The 27,496-nt window shown below is 46.8% G+C and overlaps 6 protein-coding genes across 8 annotated transcripts in view; 5 read left to right on the top strand and 1 right to left on the bottom strand.

Moving 5' to 3' along the window:
• The window catches only part of LOC145712369 (cytochrome P450 3A9-like), a 64,691-nt gene that overhangs the window by 19,235 nt on the left and 17,960 nt on the right, over window positions 1–27,496 (bottom strand). The gene's annotated exons all lie outside the window — the stretch shown is intronic.
• LOC145695698 (uncharacterized) lies at window positions 17,643–18,677 on the top strand. The gene is made up of 4 exons (XM_081772697.1): window positions 17,643–18,038; window positions 18,079–18,256; window positions 18,312–18,475; window positions 18,525–18,677. Exons 1-4 carry the CDS (start codon window positions 17,695–17,697, stop codon window positions 18,634–18,636), a joined length of 798 nt encoding a protein of 265 aa, XP_081628823.1. The 5' UTR covers window positions 17,643–17,694; the 3' UTR covers window positions 18,637–18,677.
• Window positions 18,707–21,880, top strand: LOC145695697 (dynamin-1-like protein). Its single transcript, XM_081772695.1, is given in 13 exon segments — window positions 18,707–18,995; window positions 19,036–19,293; window positions 19,337–19,567; window positions 19,611–19,840; window positions 19,887–19,973; window positions 20,016–20,103; window positions 20,146–20,202; window positions 20,205–20,307; window positions 20,352–20,466; window positions 20,510–20,617; window positions 20,660–20,884; window positions 21,249–21,407; window positions 21,457–21,880. Coding segments are annotated over 13 exon segments (2,094 nt in total). The 3' UTR covers window positions 21,601–21,880.
• LOC145695699 (uncharacterized) lies at window positions 21,907–24,240 on the top strand. 3 transcript variants are annotated; one of them, XM_081772698.1, is made up of 9 exons: window positions 21,907–22,010; window positions 22,058–22,163; window positions 22,206–22,353; window positions 22,675–22,845; window positions 22,889–23,108; window positions 23,150–23,170; window positions 23,287–23,695; window positions 23,739–23,915; window positions 23,955–24,240. In XM_081772698.1, the coding sequence occupies exons 1-9, from the start codon at window positions 21,913–21,915 to the stop codon at window positions 24,021–24,023; spliced, it is 1,419 nt and encodes a 472-aa protein (XP_081628824.1). In that variant the 5' UTR covers window positions 21,907–21,912; the 3' UTR covers window positions 24,024–24,240. The 3 variants fall into 3 exon arrangements, with proteins under 3 accessions (XP_081628824.1, XP_081628826.1, XP_081628825.1); XM_081772700.1 differs by having other exon boundaries at window positions 22,206–22,324; window positions 22,673–22,845; XM_081772699.1 differs by lacking the exon at window positions 23,150–23,170.
• LOC145695701 (uncharacterized) lies at window positions 24,272–25,798 on the top strand. The gene is made up of 5 exons (XM_081772702.1): window positions 24,272–24,571; window positions 24,618–24,750; window positions 24,796–24,942; window positions 24,985–25,187; window positions 25,234–25,798. Exons 1-5 carry the CDS (start codon window positions 24,311–24,313, stop codon window positions 25,255–25,257), a joined length of 768 nt encoding a protein of 255 aa, XP_081628828.1. The 5' UTR covers window positions 24,272–24,310; the 3' UTR covers window positions 25,258–25,798.
• On the top strand, window positions 25,765–26,857 carry LOC145695700 (uncharacterized). The gene is made up of 4 exons (XM_081772701.1): window positions 25,765–25,885; window positions 25,932–26,189; window positions 26,233–26,471; window positions 26,521–26,857. The coding sequence occupies exons 1-4, from the start codon at window positions 25,834–25,836 to the stop codon at window positions 26,779–26,781; spliced, it is 810 nt and encodes a 269-aa protein (XP_081628827.1). The 5' UTR covers window positions 25,765–25,833; the 3' UTR covers window positions 26,782–26,857.

Consider the following 27,496-nt stretch of genomic DNA (forward strand, 5'->3'; position numbering starts at 1 on the left):
GGGATCTTTTCCATGCGCTGGTTTACACCAACTACGCTTTCGCTGGTTTACACTAGCATACATGAACAAGATATTCGAGTAGAGCTGCGCATTAACACGCGATCAAACCTAGATAAACCACCTCACTCATATAACCTGCTAGGTCAAAAAAAGAAAAAGGTCTGCTTGGTTATTTCGGCGATATACTGTACACGAATTGGGGCGTTTAAGCTTGCTGCAGATAAAAAGGATGAATCCTGCAAGGAGCATGCATAAAACAAAAGCTGGTCCCGTGTTAGCACACTGGCGGACCTGGTCAGTCAAATAGCAATACAAAAAGTATATTCTGAATAAAACTGGATGGCAGGACAGAGACAGCAAGGTTGCAGTCAGTCATAGAAAAAGGAGCTGCGTCGGAAAGTTGGTTCATCCTCAGCACTTGACTCTAGCCGCTAGACTCACTGAAAGAATGGAGTAAGGGGCATAGGGCTCGCTAGGCTTCTCAAGTACCTCGAAAAGGGATCGTCGTTGAGATAGGCCATCCGTCGTTTGATGAAGTCTGGTAAGACTCTTCGTTCGGAGTTAGTTGGAGTTGGCGACTCCATCGATTGTGAGGCAACTGAGGTTTCCCTCAGAGCGCGGCATTTAGCGCAACAGGTACACTGCTGGTTGCTTACTATTGAGACTTTGGCTGTCTCCATCGGCGAAGGTTTCCCTACCCGATTCGGCAATGAAGAGGGCGGTTGAGCCGTCTGAAGAGTTGTGAGCACCGTCGTATGGTCCTGGATAGAGACGGTTGATTGAAACTCTGTGGGAGGAGCCATATGATCTTGACTAGAGGATACTCCAGTCGGGTTAGCGCTCTCTACAGAGGAATTAGGACGGTTGGGGAGACCCTTCCTTTGCTTAGGTGCATTAGCTAGCGGGATACCCTGCTGCGCCACATGATTAGAGTGCAACTCTTTTACAGTTCTGGCGTACCAGTTAGCATCAGAGAGAACTCTTGATCCCACTTCGGGGGAAACAAAGTCAGTTTTCACTGCAGACAGAGCTGGAGGGGCAGTTCCCTGCGGGCCGTTGTACAGTGAGTCTACCAGAGCTTTAGCTACCAGCGCCGGGGCTCCGATTTCTGATTCTTCCATGTTTAGGGCTCTGTAACGATGGAACATCCTTGAGTCCGGGGCCCATCTGTACATAATTTCCAGGTCTAGCTTGGGGATGCCCGCTGCAATGCCCATTGTGATAGCAGATGTTCTGCCTGAGTGTCCAGAGGGGACTCTGGCCCAGCCGAGTTCTTTCGAAGCCCGGCTGTAATGGTAGCACAAAATGCGACGGTTTCTGCAGTGGAGGAAGACTTTCCCTTCCTCCCTCGCACCCAGGATTTCGTATAACAGAGCCTTGAAGTTAATCGGGCAGTTGCTTGGGAAGAACATCGTCAGGCGTTCTGGGATGTTTTTGAAGACATTCGTCTTGCTTTCCCTAATCGGCATCACAATGGCGTTACCCTGGATTGACTCGTATAGATCTTCAATCCACAGCTTTCCCACCTCGATTGCTCGAGCGCCTGTGAAAAACGTGATTGCGCTATAAAGCGCCGCCTCTCTTCTGACAGGTTTCCCTGAGTTCAAGAGGTGGGCCCAGAGTGCTACCATGTCACTCAATCGAAATCTCTCCGCCTGGGAGGGCTCGTATAGCTTTTTGCTTGATAGAGTTTTCGCTCTCGCCTTGGCCCATTTCATGATGTCGTTTGAGCACGTCTTGGGCAACCGGGAGTCGCTTTCTCTTTCCAGAGCAGCTCTAATTACTAGGTACCAATGTAGGTATCTATTCGGTCTATTAGGCGGGCATACGTATTTGTCGATCCAAGCCAGAAAGGCTGTCGTAATTTCGTCAAAGGTTTTCCCTCTGTTGAGCTCCACCATGTTAGATGCTGCCACGCGTATATGGGCATCAGTCCACACTGATTCCGAGCACACGCTGTCATCGTCGTCGTCTAAGACCGGGTCTTCACCCAGTACTTCTTCAAACCAATCTTTTTCTTCCTCATTGGGCGTAGGTGCTCGCTTCGGTTTCTTTGAAGCGGGTTTCTTTCTTTTCTTCGATTTATCCGGCGCCGTGCACGTTTCCTTGGCTAAAGGAGCGCTGTTTTGTGTGGTGTCGGCCGACAATGACGCAGGCGAAGATGCTTCTCTCTTCTTCGGGTTGCCCCGTATTGGGAGGAGGCTCTCCAACGGTGGTTGCAGCGGAGGATCTTTACCGTCGATCCGGCGCGATCTTCTCTTTTCTTTCGGCTGAGGGGGCGGAGTAGTAATTGGCGAGGGCGAAGCTGGTCGCCGTTGAGGCAAGACGTCGCTACCCTTGGGTTCTCCCCATCCGTGGGTTTGCGTCGTTGCTCTACCGCTCGTCTTGCGTGAGTTTAACTTCGAGCGAATCACTTTCTGAAACATATGAATTTGTGAGCAAAGCCATAGAATTTTGCAGGTCATGTTTAAGATGAACAGAAAGTTCCAGAATAATTATACTTTGAACAGGCGGAAGTTACAGAAAGATAAATGAATCCCTTCTCAACCGGCTGCCCGGTGAGCCCTGGGTATATTTCGGGTAATAATATTTACAAGTTTTCGATCATTGCTGATCCTATTCGAAAGTTACCTTTCGCTGGGGTGGTGGAATGAAGGTTTCCCTTCTTTCAATCAGAAACTAAGCGCTGAATCAGGGCTCCTTTTTGGGTTCCTGTTTTGGAGGGCCTCTTGGCTCGTTTTGTTTCTGCTTTTTGAACTGGTTGTTCTGGTTTTGGTTATTGGCGTTTCCGCCCTGACCCTTGTTGTTAGGGTTGGGTCTTTTGTTGGGGTTTTGGTTCTGGTTTCCACCATTCTGGTTCCCCTTGTTGTTGTTGGAGTTTCCTCCACCTTGCTGGCCCTTTTTCTGCTGCGATCTCCCGCCTCTATTACGCTGGTTGCCATTTTGCGTGGCCTTCTTCAACTCGGCCTCGTTGTTGGCTTGGGTTTTCTTGTAGTTAATGAGCCAGCGCTTTTCCTCCGCTGTCGCCTTGTTGAATCTGAGGCGCTCAGTAACTGACTTGACCCGCTTCTGATCAGCATGGGTGTGAGTGCGGTATTCTTCGTCTTCACGAAGTACAGAGTCGAGGGGCAGTTGGAACTTCCTGAGGTTGTTCTCATTGTCGGCGAGTTGGTGGAAGTTTTTATCGAACTCGTCTTGGCATTCCTGTGTAAACAGGGAATAACAGAGTCTGGAGAAATCCAGTCTAGAGAGCGTTTCATCGTTCAGCTTCTCTTGAATCTTCATAATGATGAGGCGGTCGTCAACCAATTCCAGTGGGGTGACTCGAAGGAGCTCGCTTATGATCGGCGCCACGTCGTTCTTATCCAAGTTGACCAAGGCTTTCACCGAGGCGAACTTCTGGTAGAATTCCTGGCCCACTTCTTCCAGGTTGCGGTGGACTGTCATCTTCAAACCGGTCGTCCTTCTTTGGATGAGGTAGTATGTGTCGCCTTCACGACACGCCGTTTTGATTTTAAGGCGTTCCGCCTTCTCCTGGACTTCTTTATCGAGGGCTTTAACCCGATCTTCCAGGGACAATTTGACTGCTTCGTAGCTGTCACTTTCGGTTTTGGTGGTTTGCACCTCCTTGTTGATCTTTTCTTTCGAGTGGGAGTTGAGGAATCTCTCCTCATCGATGCCGGCTTGGCCTTTTGGGGTCGCCCCCGTCTCTTTATTCATTAGAGCCGTGTTGTAAAGAAGCTGGAGGGTCCGAGCTTCCTGTGCTTTAAGCTTTAGATGGTCTAGGATAGGAACCATTTGTTTCAGCTCGTTTTGAGTCCTCTTCCTCTCCTTGAGCAAGGGACCAAGTATGGGGTGACCCAAATTCTCCGCTATAACACGTAATGCCGTGCGCTTGTCCACCGCTTGTTTGCTCGAAGACAAATCGAACTTCTCTCTGATGGCTGCGAAAGAAGTGTCTTTTCCTTTCTCCTTCTTTCTTAGCGCGACGGGGGCCATGACGGTTAGGTTAGAATCCAAATCGTTGTCTACATCAAGGGAACTCATACTAAAAACGAAGGGAGTTAGAAGCGTGGCAACACAAAGTCTGTCGGTGTAATTAAGAAATTCTGCGCCGCAGACGAACGAATGAAGTACAGAAAGTAAGGCATAAAGCAGAGGAGAGTTTTTTGCCGACGGCTTCATCTTCTCTGACAGCGTTAGCTGACTCAATCGTCTCTTCTTCTGCGTTGCTGAGTTACCTCAGCCTCGTGGATGATGGCCCAAGCAGATGCTTCTTCCTTCAGCGGCCTGAAATAACCCAGGTCTTCTGATTTCTTTGGCGACGGGGATATTACCGGTACCGCCGCTTTGATTTTCATCACTTTCATTTTCTTTCTTCGGGCTAATGCTAAGGCTAAGGGTTCCCTTTCGTAGCAAAGCACGATGAGCATCCAAGAGTTTCCTCTTGCATAATCCTCCAGGTACCTGAAGACTAGCGTTGCCAGTTTCCTTGGCGGGAAAGCGTAGATGACTTCTTTCGCTCTCCATCTGGTAAAACGAAAAAAGTCGCGGGCAACTGCTTGGTCATCGGAGTATCTCGAGATATACCTCTCGGCTCTAGCATTCTCTTTCGTTGCGAACGCATCGATAGTGGGAGTTTCCCCCCAGTAGGAACAGCATTCTTTAAACGCCTCGTCGGTGATCTCGCTCTCGTTAAAGTCGAAGGTTCTGGACGGTTCATCCGCTAGTTGTTCTTTGGTGTTGACGTAATCGACTCGTACGTCGATGTTCCACTCATCGGCCACCTCATAGATCCGGTGGATCAAGCTGTTGAGTCTCCCCACTCTGGATCCATGGTAGAGGGCACTGCAGACCACTTGGTTGTCGCATTTGATGAGAATTCTCCTATCTTTTAGGCGGCTGCCCTTTCTCTTGAGCATAATGTAAATGGCGTAAGCCTCTTTCATAAAGATATCTTCCGACTCGAAACCCTTCGGCCAGTAGAATGGTTCTTTTTCTCCCAAGTTCTCGATACATAGGCCGCCCGCTCCTCCAGACGCGTCGGTGTAAACCAATAGGCGGTTTTTAAGGTCCTCTTCTCTGAATATTTCTTTCTTGAGGTGGACCACACCGGTCTCGAGCCATCTCGCTTTCCTTGGGGTTGACCCCACCGCTATCCATTTGTACAGCTCTGAGTATAGATCTGCGCAGACCGGGATGATTGGGTTGCCTGTTTCCAGGGCCTTTTTGATGAGTTCGTTTTGCACTCGAATGAAAAGACGCATGCGTCTCTCCACATACATGAAATGCACACATTTGCCCCTAATTCTCTCGAGCGACTTGAGGTGGGTGTGTCTGCTATTAAGGATCGCTCCTACTTCGGATCTGAACTTTTCCCACTTCCCTTGCGGGATCGATATGGATTGCTCCGTAGTATTAATGATAAAGCCTAAGAATTCGATCTCATGTGACGGTGTGAACGTCGATTTTCTCTATGTAAAAATGTGCCCAACGCGCAAGCGAGGGCGCAAATCGCGAACGCCGTTCTAGGCGCCATTTTTCCCGAGACGATGGCTTCGCGCTCTTGCTCGGAGTCTGGTCTTTCAATTATAAGACGGTCATCCAAGTATAACAGGATTAAATGGCCCTTTTTCCGCAAGAAGTTTATCGGGGAACCGTTAATGAGCTGGTATTCACTCGGAATCCGGGGGATGCCGAATGCTGCTGCCCTGTATGTGAAGCGTTGGCCGCCCCATTGCATAGTGGCCATTCTGCTTGACATTGGATCGAGCAAGAGGTGGTGAAAGGCCGATTTATCATCTAGCTTTAGTAGAAGGTCACCCTTTCTTACTGTAGCCATGACTTCTCTAATGTCATCGAGAACGCATTTCACGCTTTTGATTTCCATTAGTGTTAGGGGTGACCCATCGTAGCAAACTCGCCAACCCGCTCCTTTAGGGACCAGAATAATTGCGGAGGTCAGGAGGGGGTCTATAGAACAAGGTTCGAGGGGTGACAAAGCTCCCGTCGAGCACCATTTCTTCAGTGTTTCCACAATATCTGGGTGGAACGCGGAAACATTGCCCGAGTTTTTGATTTTAAGCGGGCACCTGTGCCTTTTGCCACCGATGTGAACCGGTGCCTTCACCATTCTATGGGCCGGCCAATCTTCAGAATCATATTTGTCTGAGTCTTGCATGGCTCCCAGCTCCCTTCTGCTCAGGTTTCCCTTGATGAAAATCGTGGAGTGGGATTCATGAATGGTGTGAACCATCGCAAAGTGCGTATTAGATCTGAATTTGCGGGGCTCCGAGGGGTGAATCATTTTGAAGTTTTCAAATACATCCACCCCTTTTTGCAGGATAGCGTAAGCTCTCGATCTATCCGGAGGGTCCAACTCTTTGATTACTATCAACCAGAGCTGCAGGAAGTCCTTAAAACTCCCCGCGTAAAAGTCCTTCTCTTCTCGGAAGAAGATGTCGTCCCATTTCGGTTGGAACGACGAGTCTGTGGCTTTGAGAGACAGGTCGAACATGCGCTGAGCCTCAATTAGCCAGGATGACCAGCAGAGCGGAGGGTTAACTCCCTCCCCGAATGGTTTCCCATTCCATGATACAGCCCTGACGTCTGGTGGGGGCCAAGGAAGATATAGGTCTTCCCAAGACATGAGTTTACCGAATTCTGCGGCATCGAGCCTTTCTTTCATATCTCTTGCAATAGAGTGCCGATTCCAATCCATTCTAAGCAGAAAATTGGGTGGTTTTTGCTCCCACAGGCAGGAAACTTTATTTAGTTGGAAGGACAGTGTTCCAAAGTACAGATAAAGGTCTCAAAAATTGAGTGTACAGGTTAAATGATCGCAGCGTAAACCACGAAGAGGGTAACTATTAGATGTAATCTTCCATAGAATCCTCGTCGAAGTCCAGGCTTTTCTCCGTCCAGGTTGTTCCCGTGACCTTCTCAGCCCGTCTGAGCATCGCTCTTCGTAACTCTTGGATTTCTTTCGCCGAGGAGTCCTCCTCCTCCGAGATCATTGGTAGATTTTCTTTTTCTACCGGTTGAATTTCTTCAACGGTCACAGGGTTACCCCCGGTTTTCATGAGGACGAAAGAGCGCTGGTCGATAAAGCTCAGGCCCCAGGCCTCGTATTTCTCCGATGATGGCATGAATTCGCACTTTCTTGGGAACAAGAAGTCTCTTAAGGTTTTCACCTGATCGTCCACTGGAGTGTCCCTGATTTCTCTGGGAGAGTCGGCTGCGCTGAGCCATCCCTGTAGGTGCGCTATCATCGTGAATTCGTTTCCGAAAATTTGCGTTAGCAAAAATTTTAGCCTTTTAACTGATCTCACCAGCGACACTGGGTCAACTTCGGACGAAACTGCCAGACTCGCCAAGATCTCCGACCAAACTAGGCGATGAGCTTCCGCAGCGTGTGACGCAAAGATTTCTCTTAGTGGAATTATCGAGTGGTTTTCACCACCCGCGTTAGCAATTCTTTCGAGAAGGGCTAGCCCTTCCCGGATTTCTTTGACTATTTGGTCTTCCGGTGTGAACCGGAACTCCAGGATTTCCAGTGGAGTCTTTTTATGCTTATAAAAGTCAGTTGACTGACTAATGTAGCGATAGACAAGCCCCGCTTCTTTCGAGATTGCGTTGCTAATGGCTTCGGCTAACCTGACTTGAGTTCTTGCCACTAAGTCAATTGAAAGGTTTTCACCATTCACGCAGCACTGCATTTTCTGGATGAGTTCATACAGTTTCGCCACATTTTGGGCTGCCGAGACTCCTGCGTGCGGCTTTAAGGGCTGATGCACTAGGAAGGAGTTCAGTACCTTTAAAGCACCTTGGTACTTTCTTCTATAGTCCGTTTCCGAACTTTCGTCGAGGGGAACCTCGGTTTTAGTGCCTTCTTCCGATGCCGGCTCACTCGTGGGAGCCCTATTCTCCTCCGAGAATGGTTCCACCTGAGAGGCCTTGGAAGATAAGACGATCGGGGTAATAGAAGTTTCCCCGTTGAGTTCTTCCTCCAGCGGGAGGTCCTTCTTCTTTTTCAGAGCCGGGCCTGAATCCTCTGTGAGACTAGTGAGGCCGCTCATGCCGGTCTCCAGGACTTTCTTGTTGCGCCGAGACATTGTCTAAACAAGGGAATTTGAAGTTTCCGTAAGTTAATAAAATCCTGTTTAGAACAGTTAAACTGGCTGAACCGGACACAGTGAAACAGAAAAAACGTGTGACAGTCAAAAGGGCATTAGATACCGGGGAAACCCGTGACTTTTAACTAAACCTAAATAAAACTAGAGCTACCATAAGTTCCTTGGATAGCGGCGGAGCCGGGGAGTCCTGGAAAACCACATTGCTGTGATTTACCGCGTGGACCGCCCATTACACACCGTGACCAACGAAGCTGTAAATTTTTAACTAAAACTACCACTACTGATGGGTTGCCCCCAGACGTTACTCTAATGCTACGAGGGACCGCGATATGAGTGCCCTTGAATAGTTGACAGAACTCAATCTGTTTTCCTTGCTCCGCTGGAATTTTCATTCGCGCTTAGTTTTTACAGGGAGACTTGTTGAAAAAGGAACTTATTTCTTTGCTCCTCCCGTTTCGTTGTTGGGCCTCAGGCCTCCTGTGAGAACGAAGTCGTGGAGACGGGTGACTTGGTGCTCCAAGTTCGCGCTGATGTTAATTAATGGTGCCTCTGGGGTCGGTGAGGGGCCTGGATACTGATTGATTGCTCGATCTCTGGTTTTCACCATATCCACCGCCGTGTTCAACACGTATTTTATTTCCCTTATTGGAACTTTACCGTCAGAGTAGGCGTCGTAGTAGCTAAAGAGCCAGATCAGGTTTCTGATCAGCGCCGCTGCGGTCGTCTGTTTCGGATCGTTGTAGGGTAACCTAGGCATGCGAACAGCAAAGGGTGGGCGATCTTCCTCTTCATCTCCTTCAAAATGGCAAGTTTCGATCGTCGAAATCTTGTTCAGGTCCGGCGGAGGTAGATCGAAAAGATGATCGTAGATTGAAGAGTAGTCGGGCATGGCCAGCTTCGCTCTTTTCTTTGCTGGGGAGTTGATTTCGTTGTCCTCCTTGTTTGCATCAGGGTCACCTGACTGAGGGGACGCCGGATTGCTTTCTAAGTCCGCTTCTTGTACATGTCTAATGGACTCGACTGAAGGAGTCTCGAAGCTTGAGGCGGAAGCCTGCGACAGATCTCTCTGCTCGCCCTTCTCTACGAAGACGATGTCCAAGGTACTGAACAGATGTGATTTACCACAAAACACACATAGGAAATCAATTGGCCAGTCTGTCACTTTTTCCTTGTCCTTTTGGGTTTCCCCATTTACCTCTAGAGCCTCAGATTCTTTGGCTAACCAGCCTATACCACCGAGTTTGTTTGGGTTGGAGACAAGGCATTTCAAGCACATCTGGTGCGAGCATTTCTTCAGGATAACTTCGCGCCTCACTGCTAGATCGAACTTGAAGCCACAATGCAAGCAACCTTGAATGCGAGTAGTGTTCGTAATGGGATCCTTTTCTGCTCTATTCATGCGACCGAATCAATTCTCTGAAAAAATAGAGAATGATTATCTATTCCTGCTTCTACTATTTCCTGCAGCTGGGTGCCCGGCTGAAAAAACAGAAGAGACTGATAAAAGGGTGACCTTTTATCGCAAGGGTATTGTGGCTTGTCTTTTATTTTGAAACTTGACAAGAATGTGGTGAGGAGAGGGGTAGCAGTATCAGCGCAAATTGAACGAGAGATGAGGGAAAAGCGGTGGGAAAGCGGCATAAATAAGGCGAAAAAAGGCACATAAGCAAAAAAGGCACACAGGGGAATATATTTTCAGTGGAAGAAAGAAGGACTCGGTTGAACCGTAGCGGAAGTATCCATGAGTAGAGGAGCTGGCAGCATCCGGAAAAGAGCGAGTAAGGGTCACCCCTTAGAATTTTTTGGCGAGAACAGGACGAACGGCAGTGAGTGCGTTGTGAGACCTAAATACGCTCGTTAACAAACTGTTTCGCTCTCACGAAGCTGTAATTTACCTGTGAGAAAAAGTGAAGAGGCTCGCCAGGGCGTGTCGACGTGATGCTGGCTCGGTGGAGGCGAAGGTGATATGTACAGCTAAATTGAAGGCCACGATGGTCTTGGCGGAGATGTAGAGCAAGAGGCAACTCTTGGTGAAGGTGATGAGGAGTGGAGGGTGCGCTAGCAAACCATATTAGTTAAAGTATGGATCGAAGAACTATCTCTCACCTGACTTCTGCTTTTTGGGCGCTGTTTTCACAGGAAGTAGTCGCCCTCAAACGAGGTACCAAGCGAAGGGACCTCGTTTCCGGTTAAGGGGTTACCCTTAATTTTCTTTGCCGAGACGAAGGCCCACGCCAAAATGCGCTCGTTTGCACGATGCGCAAGGCGTCTAACAGCTGGGCCTCCCATGAGAAAAGCTTCATTTGCGCAAAAGCACATCAGCTCTCCCAATGGGAACTTCGATGGGGAGGCCAGCTGGACGAACTCGTCGAGGATCTCCGTCGCGATGTCGAGTCTGGCGTCTTCGACGAGGACGAGCTGCTTGCACGCGAGCTTGAATCTGTCGGGGTCACCCGATCTGACGAGGAAGGCGTCGAGGTCCAATTCCAGCTTGGCTGGGTGCGAGATCTTGGTTACACCCAGCGTGACGAGGTCTCGTTCGAAGGTTGCCCTTCGTTTCATCAGGTCGGTGATTTTGTCCCTGATAATCACGGAATCCGCGATAAAGTTGGGGCTTGGCCTCCTGAGGCCGCGAGCGGAGACATTAAAATGGCACGGGCTGATGTTCCAGAAGTAGCCCTTTCTTGCGCGCTCTTCTTCCGTGAGCTCCGGCTCGTAGTCGTAGGGGATGTCTTCGTTCAGATTTTCATCTGGAACGATTTCCGCCTCTTTTGGAACTCTGGGCTCGCCCCATCTTCTCGGCTCGTTCTCCCCCACCGGCTGAGTCAAGTCGATCGTCGGTCGCCCGGCTGTTGTACCACTCACACCGGTCACCACTCGAGTCGGCGCTTGCTGGATCGGTGAAACAATCATCGGCGCTGCGCTTTGCTGTGGTCGAAGCGGCGATTCTGGTCTGTGTGGAAGTGGCTCTTGGAAACGGCGGTTGCCCGCGCGTTGATCTCTCATTGCCATTGAGTAGGTGGGGAGAGAGTCCGTCGACGGTCGTCGAGCGTGCATGTATCTCGGGCGGGCTCGTTGCGGCTGCTGCTGGCGTTGTTGCTGCTGCTGCTGTTGTTGTTGATGCTGCGAAGAGGGGGGTGCGTTCGAAGCTGCTGTTAGTTCCGCCATTCGTTTTGAGTAGGCCTTCTGAACTTCGTCAAGCTCGTTGACGAAAACATCGAACTTCGGAGAACGACTGGGGTAACCCATATCTTCTTCCCGAAGGTTGACCAGCTTCATAAAGGCACTCTTGATGTCCTCTCGCAAGCGCGCTGGTGGGTTTATGGGGGAAACCCCAAAGTAGATCGACTCGCCGATTTTGATCATCTGTTTCGTCGGGAAATAGCGGCCGAAACCTTTTCTTTTCGCGTAAGCGCCCATTTGGTCGAGGTCTTTCGCCAGCCGGTTTGCCGGATTCGTGCAGCTTTCACTGCGCTCGCCTTCGCCAAAACGATGAAGCCAGTAATGCGCTTTCAGTCTACGCTGATGCCAAGCCAGGTCCGGGTCGTATCTTTCTCCAGCCTGACCTTGTGACCTCTGATTCTGTCGGTTTCCCGCATTTTCTCTTCGGTTTCCCGAGCTTCGCTGACGGTTAGTCGTTTCTCTCCAGCCGGAAGACTCTGGTTGTCGGCTCGAAGAGTTCCACCCAACGTGCTCTGGTCTGTTAATCACCCATCCTTCGCCTGATTGTTGCGACGGTTGAGTCGATGGCGGTGAGGCGTTGCTGGCCACTGCTGGGGCGCTGTTGGCGGGTTCAACCGTGTTGTCCGCGACGGTGGCGTTGTTGGAGTCGGGTCGCTCGACGGGCCTGGAGTTTCCTCCTTTCTGCTTCTTGCGACCGCTGGATTCCTCGTCCGAAGCTCGCTTTCGGTTTCCCGCTTCGATTTTTCTATTCTCACGGTTGTCGGAGCAATCCGAGTCATCGGAGTCGGTATCTGTGTACGGTCTTCCATCTGGGCGCGCTGGACGTCTGGTGGCGAGTTGCTTTCGTGGTCGAACCTTTTTTCCGTCTTTGTTGGTGACCCAGCAGGGACGTTCTTTGCTGACGAAGCCGCAAGATCTCGACTGAAGACCCGAAGGACCAGGTTTGTCGTGATCAGAATCCTCCGTCGAAGTTTCCTTCGGTAAAGGGTTCGCCGTTGGTGGCTTCGGAGGCGATTTCTTCTTCGAAGAAGATGCGGTTTCCCGCGCTGTCGGCTTCTTTGGCTCATTCAGCAGTTCTTCTTCGTCTAAGCTCATGTGGGAGTCGTTGTTCTCCGGTCGATCTGAAGCTGACGAAGAAGGGACGTCCATGACGAGAGGCCCTGACGGTCCTAAAATCAGGATTAGGAAGGTGAAATTCTCAAATGCCAAGTAAAACTTGTACATGAGAGCGTGGCAAAAAAGCAGAAGTAGCGCAAACCACTCTGTTAGTGCTGACCGATCTATCGTTCTCTCGATTCGGGTAACCCCGTTTTCTGAGAAGACTAGACTAAATTGAGCGTAAACTCGGATTGCCAGGAGGGTCTTATCTGCCCAAAGACGAGTCAAGAGTCTCAGTCTTCGGAGTCTCCAGATGATGTAAAAGAGTGGGTTCGTCACCTCGTCCGTTAACTTACCCAGTAAGTCGTCTTCGATTTCTCCGGCGTGGACGTCGATGGAGTCCGCTGCGGTCGATGTATCCATTGGAACGGGGTTTCCCCCATTTCCAACTTCAACTGCTTCGTTACGGTTGTGCTCGTTGAAGCCGGGGAGAAGGACGTCTTCTCCGATGAGTTCTTCAAGGTCATCCATGGGAGTGTCGATTATTTCGACGTTGGGGCTCCCCGATCTCTCCTCGTTTTCCGACATTTTGTCGCCGATTTCAAACTAAAATAACAAACGCTTAAAAAAGAGCGAACTTGAGAGCTTCCTCTCTTGCTCTGAATGCTGAAATTGATTAATTTATGTCCATTTTACATATAAATGAAGGAAACGAGCATGTGGAAGAAAACACAGGTGACAGTAAGTGTTGCCAGTACGGAAAAGATGAACAGAATAAGGTAGATGTACGCGTAAGCGTTCATTTTTAAGGGTTGCCCCTTAGCAGAAGGAAGTTGAGAAACAGGAAGGAACAGGTGGAAATGTTGGGTAGAAACAAAACACACAGAAAATTACTAAGAAATTTTAGTCTGGAGAGGCGTATTTCACGCTTACTCTTCTTCTATATGGCGTCTGACTACGATACCCAGCTAACCGGGGGCCGAAACGATTAATAAGACACTCCTTCACCGGAGATTTCTCTGAAAAAACGCGTTAAACTGGCCCTGGTGCACCCTCTGACTTACCTCGGTGGTTGAAAGGAGGTTGGCGGTGGAGTTTTCTCTCGCAGATTTTCGTTGCGCAAGCAACTTTTCCTTCTCTATTTTGTTTCTTTTTCTCTGGCGAAATTTTTTCTCATTTCTATGGTGGCAGTGAGTCGAGCAGCGTCGCGAATGCTTCTTCAGGATTGGCCCGCACGTGGCACGTGCCGCCCCCGCGGTGACTCAATCCTGTGATTACGTAACTCATGCTCGATTTCTCGAGCAGGTGGTTTTCTTCCTTGATTTCTCAACGGACAAGCAGTAATTAATAAATATTAGGGTCAACCCTAAATGTAATGACGAGTTTTAAATAAATGGGTTACCCCAATTCAAGATGCTTTCATTTCTATCTGATGAAATTGGTCTTGTGTCCCGTGTTAAAGGGTTGAGTTCGGTCTTTTGTCGGGCGATAACCCAGTCCCGAAACTGACACCAAGTCCAGCCATGTTGGCGGGGCCAGCGAAGCTGTCAAGCATGCCAATCTAGCCAAAACTCCTCGACCAAAGCCTAAGCTGCACTGCTTGAAATCGCTCCTGTCGAACTTCTCGCACAGTGACGCCTCTCGAAGCTTCTCCGACTGCCGGATGTGTCTGTTAGAAAGGTGGCCCTTTCCCCACGAGACTAAGTCCCGTAGAATCTTCACTTTGCCTGGGGCGACCAGCTGATGGTAGTTCCAGACAATTGCTCTATAGCCGCTTTCGGTTTCCCGAAAGTTTAACCTTTGCCAGCGGAATAGGCCGCGATTTTGGTCTTCTTCGACCAAAAGAAGAAGGACGGGGCAGTATTTGTTTAGCCCTTTCAGCTCTTCGAATTCTAGGGAGCCGAAGTTCTCTTCCCAGAGTGCTGATGGAGTCTCCTCCTTCAATTGAGGGTTAGTGACGAGGTCTAGCCATTTTTGTTGCGCTTCCATCGATGTGGCAATCAACACGAGGGGGTGACCCTTTGGTCTCGCCTTTGCGATCAATTTCACTAGAATCGCCGCTTCTGCTGGTTTGAATTCGCTTAGATCGTTAAGTAGCGATGTAGCTTTCTCGATCGACATGTAGGAGCCTTTCTTATTGTAAGGATGGTCTTTCTCCCATAGAAACGACTCCTTTGCTGCGTCCGCATCGTTTCCAATCCACTGGAATAAGAGCTTCGATTTCTTCGCCGAGGGTACTCGGTGCATGAAAAGAAAACCGAATTTCTTCGGATCTAAATCATTTGGCTGCTGTACTGCTTTTAGCTCGTATGATTTGGCCATTCGTTCCAGATTTCTCCAGATCTCTCGGGGCTTCTCGCCGGTTTCACTGCATGCGACGAAAAGGTTATCCGCGACTATTTCGATCGTTTCCTTCAGTGAGCCCTCGGCCGGTTGTTTTGCCGTTTGCGCGGCATATTCTATCACCGCATGAAGTGGGTCTGAGATCGGCGCGTCGGGTCTTTTGTTGCAAGCTTTCACTGCAAAGTGTCCCACCGCCGCCGATTTGACTAGTCGGGTAGCTCTGGCTTTCCAGGCTCTGCTTCCTTCTGCTTCGACCTCCCAGAAATCTCTTGGGATTTGCCAAGCCAGGTCCGAGTCTGTGTTTCCGAGCGCGAACTCGCTGATCAGCGGGAACCACGGGTCCGGGATAAGCTGGAGCTTCGAGTGGTCCTTGCTCATGTTTTTCCTAGTTGCCTGTTCGTAGGAGAAGCGAGCTATCTCGATCTGGTTGCCCGGAATCGAAGTACGAATGGTGTCCCAATCTCCGCTCATCAGAGGATTTCTTTCCCAAAAGGTCTCCCTTTGGCTGAGGATAGTCTCTTCCGCAGATTGGTAGATGGAATCGAACCAATCCTTGATCGCAACAGCTGTGAGTTTCACCTTCTTGAATCCCTCCAGCACTTCCTTGAACAGCGACAGGACTGGATCAGCCAGATCTTGCGTCGTCAGAGAGTAGTGGAATTCGAACGGTTTCCCGGACGTGTTCGTTTGTTTCTCCATTTTTGCCTGTCTCCAGTCCCTTGATCTGAACATCAGCTTTTCGCACAGGACTTTTTCGTTATTCCTGGTTTTCACCACTTTCTCCGCTAGCTTCGTGGCCAGCTGAGCTCTGAGCTTCATCCTCCAGAAAGGGTGGCAAGCTGCCCCGAAGGGGATCAGACGGTAGTCTGTGGGCTCTAGGTATTTGTTGAGCCTGTCGAGACCGCAGGCGACTGCGTTGTTGAGAATTAACCTCATTTTGACTCCTTCGAAGTTCTCGTCGGCGTCTTTGGTCGGAAAGATCAGGTTCGCTCTGATTTCTTTCGCTTTTTCGAAGTCTTCTTTGTCTACCCATCTTTCCGTAGCCGCGGCGTTGGCTGCGATTGCTTCTACAAAGCCAATCGGGTCCTTTGATGAGTTTGGGACTGTATCGGTGATCGCCAAGATGTCAATTGCCGCGTAACCGACTAATCTCTCGAACCACCAATTCGGGTCTGGGCGCAATGTTCGCCTTTGCATGGCATCCGGAGTTGCCTCCAGGACTTTGCAGGTGACGTAAGTCCAGTAAGAGTCAGTTAGGATGGAGGTCATCAACATCTTGTGGATTGACCAACGTGGACCGAGTCTTGACCTGGGCAACCAGGAGAACCAAGCTTCCATGAAAGCCTCTTGCTTTACGCCTAAGCCGTTTGAAGCTCCTCTAACTCGCTTGATGAATGACGGCTTCTTGCCCTTCACTGGCTCGGATGTGTATTTGATTCTGATGATCGACTCAGGGTCTTCTTTCAGGCAAGCGAACAGCTGGCAGTTTGAGAACTTCCTGCGGATGTTTTCTGCGGCATAGATCAGCTCCAAGTCTGACAAAGTTGTCCTCGCGTCTGGCCCTAGCTCAAATTGAACCAGATTCGATAGAGCTGTGCGCAGCTGCCTCGCTGAGGCATCTTTCTTGATGAAAATCAAGAAGGGATTAAGTTCTGTCAGGGTATCCCCTGTTTCTGAGCTTTCCGATTTCACCCCATCATTATTCTGAGGCACCTTTGGCTCGAGGCTAACCAAGTTGAATTCTGATGCAAGCGCATACAGAAGACCTGGATCTCTCACTGGTTTAAAACCCCAGAAAGCGTTGACTTCCTCGATTAGATGGTCAGTGTTAACTACCACGAAAGCGGAAAGTGAAATAGGGATTACTCCCAAATTAGAGAGTAGGCCCACGTTGGATGCTGCCCAAGCCGCGGCTCTTGAGAAACCGGGGTCAGCATATGGGTCAAGTTGGCCTCTTGGTAACTGTATTTTATGGGTTTCCCCATTACGATTTACCGAGTCCCAGTTTCCTGGGTGCGGATCCGAAAACCCGTCCTGATAAATGTCCCTCAGTGACTCGGGGATGTCATACATTGCAGCTGTCGAGCTTTCTCTTTTCAATATTTTTTAAATCTCTATTTTTATAGAAAAAAGGGAACAATTATCTCAGCCGAAAGAGTTAGAGAGATTCTGACGCTTTGAATTTACGTCAAGCTCAGCGCGGCTCCTGCGCCGCTAATGATTGGCGGCGGATGATCCCCTCAGGGCACGTGTGCGTAGGCGGCGCGCGGCCGTCTCAATCTCGGTAGAAATGGATCACGAGAAGCTCGCTGTAGAGCTAAACAGGGTGCTCCGGGTGAAAACTCGTGAAACAAATCACCATTTATCGGGGAGACCCGATTATGGGAAAAATTTTCTCTGCGAAACGAAGTTGCGAGAGGAAATGCGTGAGCATCCCCAAATACGGCTCAGTACACCGGTAAACCGGGACGGAAAGCCTTTCTCAGCGAAAGCCGGAGCTTGCGAGAGGACCCAGACCATTTAGGATTTACAGAGCCCCTGAAAAAAACATCTGGAGACTAAGGTCAGCCAGATGCAGAAAAAACCTCTCCAGACTGAACCTGAAGGGTTGATCGCGACTAGTCTCCTTACTGAGTAAAGAGCTAGAATAAAATAAAATTAAAAAGCTAAGCTACGGTGGTCGTATCGGATAAATCCGAGAAATCGGCCTCACCGAGCGTGCTTTTTACGCGAATGAGATTTTCGACTCGCGCCGCGCCCACGGGCACAACAATTCTAGAGACAAAACTGCAAAACATGGGTGTCGCGCACTAAGCGTCACCTTCCCAGGATCTCAACAACAACGAGGCTTGCAACATTTGGTCACCCAGATTTTTGGTCAGGTCTTGCCAACAAAATCAGACGATTCTTATTCTCCATTGAAGAGACTGGCGAAATGGAGAGAAGAGCGGAAATCGACGAAGACAAACTTTATGTATTCATCAATTCGACGAGCTTCTTCTCGGATGTTATAGAACTCTCGGACCAACTGGAATCGATGTTGAAAGACATGTCGAAGCTATCGGGAACAGAAACGTCCGTTGTTGGCGATTCAGAGAACCTTTTCCGTTTTTGTCGAAGTTTTACGATGTCGGAGAATCAACGAGAGTCTTTGCTGAGCATTTGTGTTCTCTTGGACAAATATTTCGCCGATGCGTTTCCATATTATCAGATCAACTACTCGCCCGTCGCCGTTGGTTTTCTATCGCAGTTCCTTTATCAGTCCTTTATTATGGCCAGGTACTCGTAGAAAATAGGGATTCGATAACTTTTTCTTTAGAACAGCGAGAATGACAATGAATCCAGCGCTTGCAATCATGCTTGGTTTCGTCGCGATTCTTCCAACAACTGCGATAATGTGCCAATATGCGCGAGGTGCTCTTTTCTCTCGTTACGAAGAAAATAAACGACGCATGCTTCACTGGTACATTGATCACATGCCTGTCCAAGAGGTCAAGGTAATGATCTATTCTTTCGGGTTCCTTATGTGATGGAAAGGCAATTCCTTTTTAGGGTCTTTTGACGCATTGCTACCGAGTTGAAGACAGAAAAGTCGCCAACAAGGGTCTTTTCAATGAGCCAGAAGGTTCTCTTGATTTGTCAATTCCAACCGAATTCGTCTTGACCTTTCCAAGCTCACCGTTTATGCTCAAACCTAGCCAGGAATTTTATCAAAGGTACTTCTAGATTCATCTGCTCGAATGTCCTTTGCAATGTTCTTTTCAGTGTGATAACGCATTGCATCGATAGATTAGTTGCTGCTGGAGAAAGTATAGAACCAGATCCGTATGAAGTTTACAAGGATGATGAAGGCTTTGATTATGTTTATGTTGCTTAATTGATAAAAAATTCTGTATTCGACTTTTCTCATTTCCTGAATGAATTTTATCATTCGATTTCTTCAGAATATGCCGTCGGAACGGCCAGACAGCCGAGCGACAAACGGAAGTGATGCGAGCACTGTCCCAGAAGAGTCAAGATGGATGGAAACCATGATTTCCATGATGTCAAAGGTTGACGATATCTTGGCAACAGTTGGAACTACAGATGCTGTTGCCCTCCCTCAAATCGTCGCCATCGGAAGTCAAAGTAGCGGCAAAAGTTCTGTTTTGGAAAATATCGTTGGTCGAGAGTTTCTCCCTCGAAGTAATGGAATTTGCACCAGACGACCGCTGAAAGTAGAGCTTATTCGAACAGGTACTCATTTAATCACCGCGGATTTTAATAAAAATTCAAGAAAACGAAGAAGTCGTCGATGGAGAAACCTACAGTCAATGGGCTACATTCCTACACAAGCCAGGGCAGATCTTTGTCGACATGGAAGAAGTAAAGATGGAAATCATCGCCGAAACAGAACGCGAATGTGGCTCGAATAAAGCTGTTTCGGCAAAACCTATCTCGTTAAAATACTTCTCTCCTGATGTTCTTTCGTTAACGATCGTAGATCTACCTGGAATAACAAGGGTTCCTGTAGGAGATCAGCCTCATGATATTGGTAAGAAAACGCTTGCCTTCATCAGCCATAAATTTGCTCCCAGAGGAGCAGATCAGAAACATGATCATGAAGTACATCGAGCCAAAGAACACGCTGATCCTTGCCGTAACTCCTGCCAATACAGACTTCGCTACATCGGATGCTATCGACCTAGCCCGGAGAGTAGACCCAGATAGTCAGCGGACTTTGGCTGTTGTCACCAAAGTGGACATCATGGATCATGGAACAGACGCTATGGATATCTTGTGTGGCAGAATACTCCCTGTTAACCTAGGTCTACTAAATTCACTCAATCAAAAAATCATCGTCTATTTTAGGAATCATCGGAGTTGTGTGCCGTTCTCAAGCAGATTTGAACTCGAACAAATCAATCGAAAAAGCTTTCGAAAAAGAACGAAAATTCTTCACGAAGAAATACCCATCCCTTGCATCCCGCTCGGGTACAACTTACCTCAAAAAGAGACTCGCTACGCTTCTTGCTTCGCATATTCGAGATTGCCTACCAGATATTAACATGAAGATAAATATCCTGAAACGACAGTTTAAGGTGTGACGTTTGTTAGAGTCGTTTTTTTAATGCCGAATTTTTTAAGCATCAATTAGCTGGTTGCGGTAAGCCCATCGACGATCCTACTGCGACGATTCTGGATCTTCTGACTAAATTTGCTGTTGACTATAAGGTGAACCTTTCTATAGAAGCAGTCAACTAACTCTTTGCTAAGGCTGCTATTGATGGAACTGGCAACGTTGTTCTCCAAGAACTCTCTGGAGGCGCTCGAATCAATTATATTTTCCACGAGACTTTCGGACGTAAGACTTTCTTTATCTTTCTTCGACTATTTATAAATGTAGGGACACTCGAAAATGTACAGCCCTTGGACGGCCTCAGCCGCTTGGAAGTGCTCACTGCCATAAAAACTCTACCGGTCCAAGAACGGCTGTTTTCGTCCCAGACGCCAGCTTTGAGTCTCTCGTCATGAAACAGATTGCTAGACTGGAAGAACCCTCCATCAGGTTTTCTCCATTTAGTTTCTTTCTTTATTATTTCTTCGTTGTAGATGTGTTGAACTCGTTCACGAAGAGCTCGAAAGAATAATCTTGCATTGTATAACGAAGGAATACATGCGATTCCCAAAGCTTGTTGAGCGATTGAAAGAAGTTGTTTCAGAAAAGGTTATTTGTAAAATTTTAGAAATATCTTCATCTTGAAATTCAGATAGCAGACCGAATGGGCCCAACCAAGCAATTCATCGAAGATCTTATTCAAAATGAGCTTGCATACATAAACACAAAGCATCCTGATTTCGCAGACGCGCGCCAACAAGTGAGTTCTAAAATAAAACCATGTTTTTTACATCTTTGAAAGGCCTGCAGCAATCTTCTTGGACATACAACTGCTGAAAGTTACCAGGATGCTAGGTCTGAAGTAGCTCAGCACAGGCAGCTTTCCAAGATGGCGATTGAAAATGGAAAAGAAACCGGCTCTATTAGCGAGGGTCCCTCATCCGCTTCCCTACCTCCAGCTATTTCCGACGGCAGAGGGGATTTCACACCTCGTACAACCTCAAAGCGCGAAAAAATGAACCCAAAGGTACTTTAATTTCTCAGATTAAAAATCGTGGAGAGAAAATTAATTTTTTGATGGATAGAATTATAAAATTTGCTGGTCAATGTCCGAAGCATCCATCGGTGGAATTTCAGATGTTTCTGAGGCTATTCCAGACACGGAAAAGAGCTTTGTTACTAACTCAGTTGCGCCAACAAAGGGATTTTCGGTCCGGGTTCCGACTGTTGTTGCTGCGCGAAATAAAGTTCAAAGAGAGCAAAGCGGCAATCCTAAGCTTTCTATGAGGGTATTTTTAATTTTAACAGTTACCGGTTAAAATGACAGTTATCTTCACCCATTTATTCGCGAAAATTTCTTGAAAGCCATCGTTCGAATCAATTTATTTCAGGAGAAAAGAGAGTGCGAAGTTGTTGAGCGTCTAATCAAAACTTATTTCTTCATCGTTCGCAAAAACATTCAAGACAGCGTGCCAAAAGCTGTCATGAACTTTTTGGTCAACAATGTGAAGGATAAGCTCAACAGCTTTCTTATCAACCGGCTTTACAAGGTACACTTCAAGTTATTCCACGATGTATTTCTTATTTTTATGATCATAGGCAGAAGATGCCGAAATGCTCTTGTCAGAGTCCGAGTCTGTCGCCGAACATCGGCGCGAGTACCAACTCATGCTTGACGCCTATGACAAAGCCTCAAAACTGCTCACTGAAGTGCGCGATTCACCCGACTACGCCCTTTTCTAAAAAAGCATCGATCACTTCTTTGCTCTATTTATTCCCAATTTTTGCCTAGCGTTTTCACACAGTCTCAAAACTCGTAAAGGAGCCCAACCTATTTTTATTGCGAATAGGTTCACAAAAATTCATTCAAAAAAGAAAAAAATCTATCTGTTCAAAAAAAAGACTCTTATTGTTATCTTTTGTTAAAAGTCACAAAGATCGTTCTTCACTGATGACAACATTAGCACATGTCAATTACTGCAAACTATCTTCAACGTCAAGAAATAAACACACGCCCTCACAACCCAATCTTCATAACTTTCAAGCTGTTTTAGAATGGTTATCCTGAAAACAGAGTTCAAAGGCGACCGGAGAAATATTCCTCTGGCAAACGAGCAGCTTACCTTTGATGATTTACTACTCATGCTCTGCAGGTATTCTTTTCCCTGTATTCTTATATTGTTAATCAAGAAAAATTTAGGATTTACTCAGCAGATATTGGAGACGATGATGTCGTAAAGTACCTTGACTCTGAAAATGACTGGATTACGATGAACGACACTAATGATCTCAGCTTTGCGATCCAGGTTTTCAAAATCAGCGCTTCAGTGAGCTCAATCGACTTTTAGTTGGCCCAAGATGACGGAAGAAAGTTCTTGAAGATTAAAGTCGGTGGTGGAAGCTCCGATGTTCCAGAAGATGTTCTCGCTGATTTACGATCTATTCGTGATGGGGCGATCGGACTGATAGGGACTTGTAACAAATATTTGAGGAAATGTAAGTGGTTCTTGATGTGGACCAGGGAACGCTTACCAGATTCGATTTATCAAATCTCCTTTATTTTCATTTTTCCCGCTGATTTCTTTGCCGCTTGTTGAGCATGGAGTTTTGGGTAGTCAGAAATCATAGACAGCTCACAAGATTTTTCTCGCACTCACAATTCTGAAGTTGAAGTCACTCTAAATATGATCGACAACAGAACTTGTATTCGTATTGCTTGAGACAACGCATTTATTCACCGTGATTGGCATGATCATTTATCATTTATCAATTTTGTCAATTTTGGTTATGAACTCATATTTGTTAACATGATTAAAGATCGTCTCACTGGTGCAAATAGCTCAAAGTCCTCTGCATCCGAAAGTCTTCCCGTTGTTGCTCCAGAAAGTGTACCCAAACAAGAAGTTGCCGAGCAATCATCGGTCCTGGAATCAACTCCCCAGCCGGAGCCTGAGAAGCCAGAAGTTTCTGAATTTGATCCTTACAACCGTAAGTTCTATTAATAATCTGGTGAATTGAATCTTCGTCATAGAAACTTCTGTCGATCGACCATCGTCCCAAGCCTCCTTCGCCCCTTCCACAGCCTCTTCTTTCCAGCAACAACAGCAGCAGGCTCCACCAACTCCCCAAGCTCCAACGGCTCAAGTTCCAGAGCCAACTCCAGTCCAAGCCGAAGTTCCAGCGCCCGTTCCAGTTGCCCCTTCTCAGTCTACTCTTGAAAGCTCTTTTGCCGATACTTCCAGCGCGCAAAGGTATCAAATTATAACTTAACTTTTTATTAAAAAATATTCAGTTTCTTTCAGCCATCAAACTAGTAAGACACGCGTGCTTTCTCGTCGCAAATCATTTTATGTTTTTAATTTATCTAACCATTTATCAAGAATTCTCGCGATTTTCACTTTCTCTGAACCATCTTAATCATATTTTTAGTTTTGAGCCAACTCCTGCACAGACAAACTCTAATCCGTATGCAGCATTCAATTCATCCGCAAACTCGTCCTCAGCCCCTTCCCCTTTCCCCGGCGGTGACAACCAAAACTCTCTTCATGGTCAACCCCAAGCGTCTTCACAAGCATCTGCATTTCCACCTTCTCAAGTTCAACAAATTCCACAGTCCGTTGTCGCTCCTCCTAAGGCTCAGCCAGTAGAGAATCAAGCAAAGCCTCCTCAAGCAGCGCCAACTCCTGTTCAGCCTCCAGCTTCTGGAGCAGGGGCGTACTTCTACGGACAAGAAGCTGCTAAGCAACAAACACCCGTTTCTCAACAGCAGCAACAACCCCCGGCAGTGAGCCAACAGCAACAATTGTATCAGCAACAACAACAAGCGTACCAGCAACAAGTAAGAACTAATTTTCACGAGTCAAACTCACGTGTTCTTTCAGTATCAACAGTACTATGCTCAGCAACAGCAGCAGCAACAACAGCAACAACAAAATGGTTATCCACAGGCTTCCCAAGCGCAACAACAGCCAAATATGGGATATCAGCAGCAATACGCTGCTCCACAAGCTTCGGCCGGACCCCCACCATCTGCAGCACCTCCATCAGGACCACCAATGGTAATAATTATTTTGATTTCCATCTTCTTACAGTCTTAGGGCGCCCCTGCCGGTGGATACAGACTAAACCGAGGCTCAAGAAACGTACGACCCGGCTATCCGCAATAAGAAATATCTGCTGAAAGTTTCAAGAACAATAAAAAATCTCGCTGCAAAATTTAGGAAATTTTAAATTATTATTGGTGAAACTGAAAATCCTGCATTCAACCTCCTTAGCTACCATTCGAAAAGCTCTTCATGATAATTCTACGTTCATTTTTCTTTCAAAAAACATAACTTTCTGTAACATACATAAATAAGTCCAATTTACCCGCTAAGTTTTCCGTAAAAATTACCGTCATCAGACTCATTTTTTTAGAAGGAAAAGAGGCTTAGAAAGAAGAAAATCCTTGAAAATGGCGAGTGAGCGTGTCATAATGACCTCTACTACCTCATCTTCTCTAAATGACCGCTTCACTCGCATCATGAAGACAAGGAAGACTCAAGTGAAAGAGCCGGTGACCCGAAACATTCGTGTTGACGAACGAGGAATTGCGGGAACAGTCTCACGAATGCGCTCAAACATGAGCTCTCGTCAACCACGATCAGTCATCGCTGGAGGATACAAATACCCAGCTCGGAATACTGTTTCTCGTGCTCAACAGTACAAAAACACTGTAAGTTAACCCTTCGACAGATAAGTCGATTAACTTAACATTCAAGCGACGTACAAGCGTCCATCATCGAGTCGGGCGAAAGAACTTTCCTGACCGAATTCCCTTCGCTCGAAGAATGAATGGAAGGGTCCAGAAAAGACAGTACAAGTCTTTCTGGGATCGGAATCGCCAGGAAAACTGTGAGTTTCACTAATTTTGAAATATTTTTTAAATTTTCATTCAAGATCCCAGAGAAAGCAGATCCAGAAGATCTTCTGGACGATTCGTGAATCCACTGGACCGATTCACGCCAGAACCTAGCAGAAAATTCAATGAAATGCGATCACGACAGGGTTTCCGACCTTCTCAAGCAGCCGGCTTCCGTTTCAAACGTACGATAAACCCTTTATATCAAGCAATATTTTATTATTCAGGAAACAACAACCGAATCAATGGAAAGTACGGCAACTACGGCCGAACGAATCGCCGCCAGCTTGATCGCGAATTAGAAGGATACATGCAGAAATCTGCAAAGTATAATCGGGCCAGACTGGACGAGGAAATGGATCAGTACATGAGCGGAACAAAGGCTTATTTGGATAAGCAGATGGACGAGTACATGTCCGCTAAGAAAAAGGTATAATCACACAATGGCTCCTGAGTTCAAAAATATTCTCTTTCAGAACACTGCTATCCAAGGAATCTAATGGAACTTGTGCTAATCGACCCGATCTCACTTTCAAAACTGCCTTTAGCAATCGCCCAACTCCCGTTCTCTCTTCCTGAAATTACTTTATGTGATCCCGTTTTTCCAGTTTTCAACCCCTAGCCCTATTGTTGGGCTGTCTCTGATTTGGACTCAAGAAACATGATTTTCTCATTTGAGGATCGAAAACTAGCAGTAATCATTTTAAAAGTTTACACTTCCTTTTTCGATTGAAACAAAAGCTCACTCGACTGAAGTCTCTTGTGCTAACCCTTATACCTACACCCTTCATGCAGACGACCGGTCCATCTTCAACCATTTCTATTCAATTGCTGCAATTTGTTCCGACATTTTCTGAGTTGTGGCGAACTCCCATTTAATTTTTCAACATTTATTTTCAAAGAATAACTCAAACATAATCCTTGTCTGAGTTGTAGAAAAACACAAAAATGCTGTAGTGTGTATAATTATTATTTTTAATTGCTTTCTAAAGCTGTAGCCTCTTTGTAAAAATTGTCCAGCTCACTTATAAGTTAACAGTATTTCGAAGCACTTAAATAAATATTTTTTTGCAGATATGATAAGCGAACCGGATACTCGATTACTACAGGCTGGCCTTGAAGTATCAGGTACTAGAACTCATTCGAAAAGACTCGATATTTCTTGTTTGTTTAGCGAAATTCAAAGGGGCTTTCTGCGAAGCCCGCATAAAGAGCGTTGATGCCGAATTTCGATTAAAATTGCGAATGGAAGACGGTAAAGTGCTGCAAACGTCAGACAGACACGTGACCGGCGAAGCCAGGCTGGGCGCCAAAGTAGAATACAAAGGGCGCAAAGGGGTCGTGCTCAAGTTGAAAGACGTGTCGGTTTATACCGTTGTTTTTGATGATATGGACGAGAAGACTATGAAGCGATCTTCTTTACGAATCAAAGGTGACTAACTTAACTAAATTGATATATTAAATCCTATGAAAAGGAACGCGACATTTCGACGAGTCAGTGACTCTTGATTCTCTACCACTCAATGACCCAGAGCATTTTGGAGACAAAGTGACGAGCAATGAGTTGTTGTCTTCCATGATTTCCGCCAACTCATCATTTATCGAGGACGACGAGAGCATCCAAAGTCCGACAGAGAAAGACGCGCGAGAGGAAGATTCTGAATATTCCGCCGAGTCGCACAGCGAGAAAAACGATCAACCCACTATTAACGAGGTATCTTTCTTTGCTCGTATTAAGTTCTTCTTAAATATTTCTTACTCAGCCTGTTTCGCCTCTTCCTTGGTCAAAGCTATCGCTAGAGCAGCTTTCAAAAATAGACTTCGAATCGGAGCACCATCAATTAATGTCCCAATTTGATCAAACAGAATCGTCTGAGGAGCGCATTAATATGCTCGAAATGCACCTTTGCTACTTGGCTAATCAGCATCATGCAATCAAAACTGAAATTTCAAAGATTGACCGAAAGCAGACAAAGAAAACTGGTCGCGGACGAAAGCGAAATCGGTCGTCCCACAGTCAATAATTTCCATCAAATGCTTTTTGTTTCATTCTTGATTAAATTTTTTAATCAATCTGTCCTGCCATATTCTTACTAAATGTAACAGGTTTTTTTTAACGTTGCACATAATTGGTGGAGCGTTTTTGATGGTGTTAGATTCAAGATATTTCAATTTTCTCTTTTGGACCTTAATTGGGAGGGTCTGTAGTATGTTAAATAAGCTTTTGGTGTCGGCACCATCACTGGTGGTGGAGTAATCACGACATCCAAAATACACTAAAATCATAGGAAAAAATCTTGATGACGTCATTACTCTAGCACCAACCTTGGTGCTGGCACCAAAAACTATCAGGATTATTTCGCATACATGTAGGAAACATCCCTGTATGATAAAAAACATATCTGGTGCTTTTAAGGACTTTTCAAATTTTCTCCCACCATTCGCGCTTTGCCGCGAATTCCCAATGAATGACGTCATTACTCCACCACCAGTAATGCTACCGACACAAAAAGCTTATTTAACATACTACAGACCGTCCCCTACATGCTGCAAAAGAGATAACCAAAATATCTCAACTCTAACCCACTGAAAAGCGCTCCACAAAAATGGTGCAACGTTAAAAAAAACCTGTTTGTAATAATTCAAAACGCTTTTATGTTATTTTTCCAAGATCATGCCAAAGAAAATCGATCGGAAAACTTGCTTCGCTTTACGTGACCAGTATTACGATTGTATGAC

Source organism: Oikopleura dioica, chromosome 1 (assembly GCF_907165135.1).
Source record: "Oikopleura dioica chromosome 1, OKI2018_I68_1.0, whole genome shotgun sequence".
NCBI lineage: Eukaryota > Metazoa > Chordata > Appendicularia > Copelata > Oikopleuridae > Oikopleura > Oikopleura dioica.

Excerpts from the sequence above, each read along its gene's own strand:
- LOC145695698 (XM_081772697.1), top strand. The coding sequence starts at position 17,695 with ATGGAGAGAAGAGCGGAAATCGACGAAGACAAACTTTATGTATTCATC. Across the intron at positions 18,039-18,078 it reads CAGTCCTTTATTATGGCCAG|AACAGCGAGAATGACAATGA; the intron begins GTACTCGTAGAA and ends CTTTTTCTTTAG. Across the intron at positions 18,257-18,311 it reads TGCCTGTCCAAGAGGTCAAG|GGTCTTTTGACGCATTGCTA; the intron begins GTAATGATCTAT and ends ATTCCTTTTTAG.
- LOC145695699 (XM_081772698.1), top strand. The coding sequence starts at position 21,913 with ATGGTTATCCTGAAAACAGAGTTCAAAGGCGACCGGAGAAATATTCCT. Across the intron at positions 23,171-23,286 it reads TTCTTTCAGCCATCAAACTA|TTTTGAGCCAACTCCTGCAC; the intron begins GTAAGACACGCG and ends TCATATTTTTAG. Across the intron at positions 23,696-23,738 it reads AACAAGCGTACCAGCAACAA|TATCAACAGTACTATGCTCA; the intron begins GTAAGAACTAAT and ends GTGTTCTTTCAG.
- LOC145695701 (XM_081772702.1), top strand. The coding sequence starts at position 24,311 with ATGGCGAGTGAGCGTGTCATAATGACCTCTACTACCTCATCTTCTCTA. Across the intron at positions 24,572-24,617 it reads CTCAACAGTACAAAAACACT|CGACGTACAAGCGTCCATCA; the intron begins GTAAGTTAACCC and ends TTAACATTCAAG. Across the intron at positions 25,188-25,233 it reads ACATGTCCGCTAAGAAAAAG|AACACTGCTATCCAAGGAAT; the intron begins GTATAATCACAC and ends ATTCTCTTTCAG.
- LOC145695700 (XM_081772701.1), top strand. The coding sequence starts at position 25,834 with ATGATAAGCGAACCGGATACTCGATTACTACAGGCTGGCCTTGAAGTA. Across the intron at positions 26,190-26,232 it reads ATCTTCTTTACGAATCAAAG|GAACGCGACATTTCGACGAG; the intron begins GTGACTAACTTA and ends TCCTATGAAAAG. Across the intron at positions 26,472-26,520 it reads ATCAACCCACTATTAACGAG|CCTGTTTCGCCTCTTCCTTG; the intron begins GTATCTTTCTTT and ends TTTCTTACTCAG.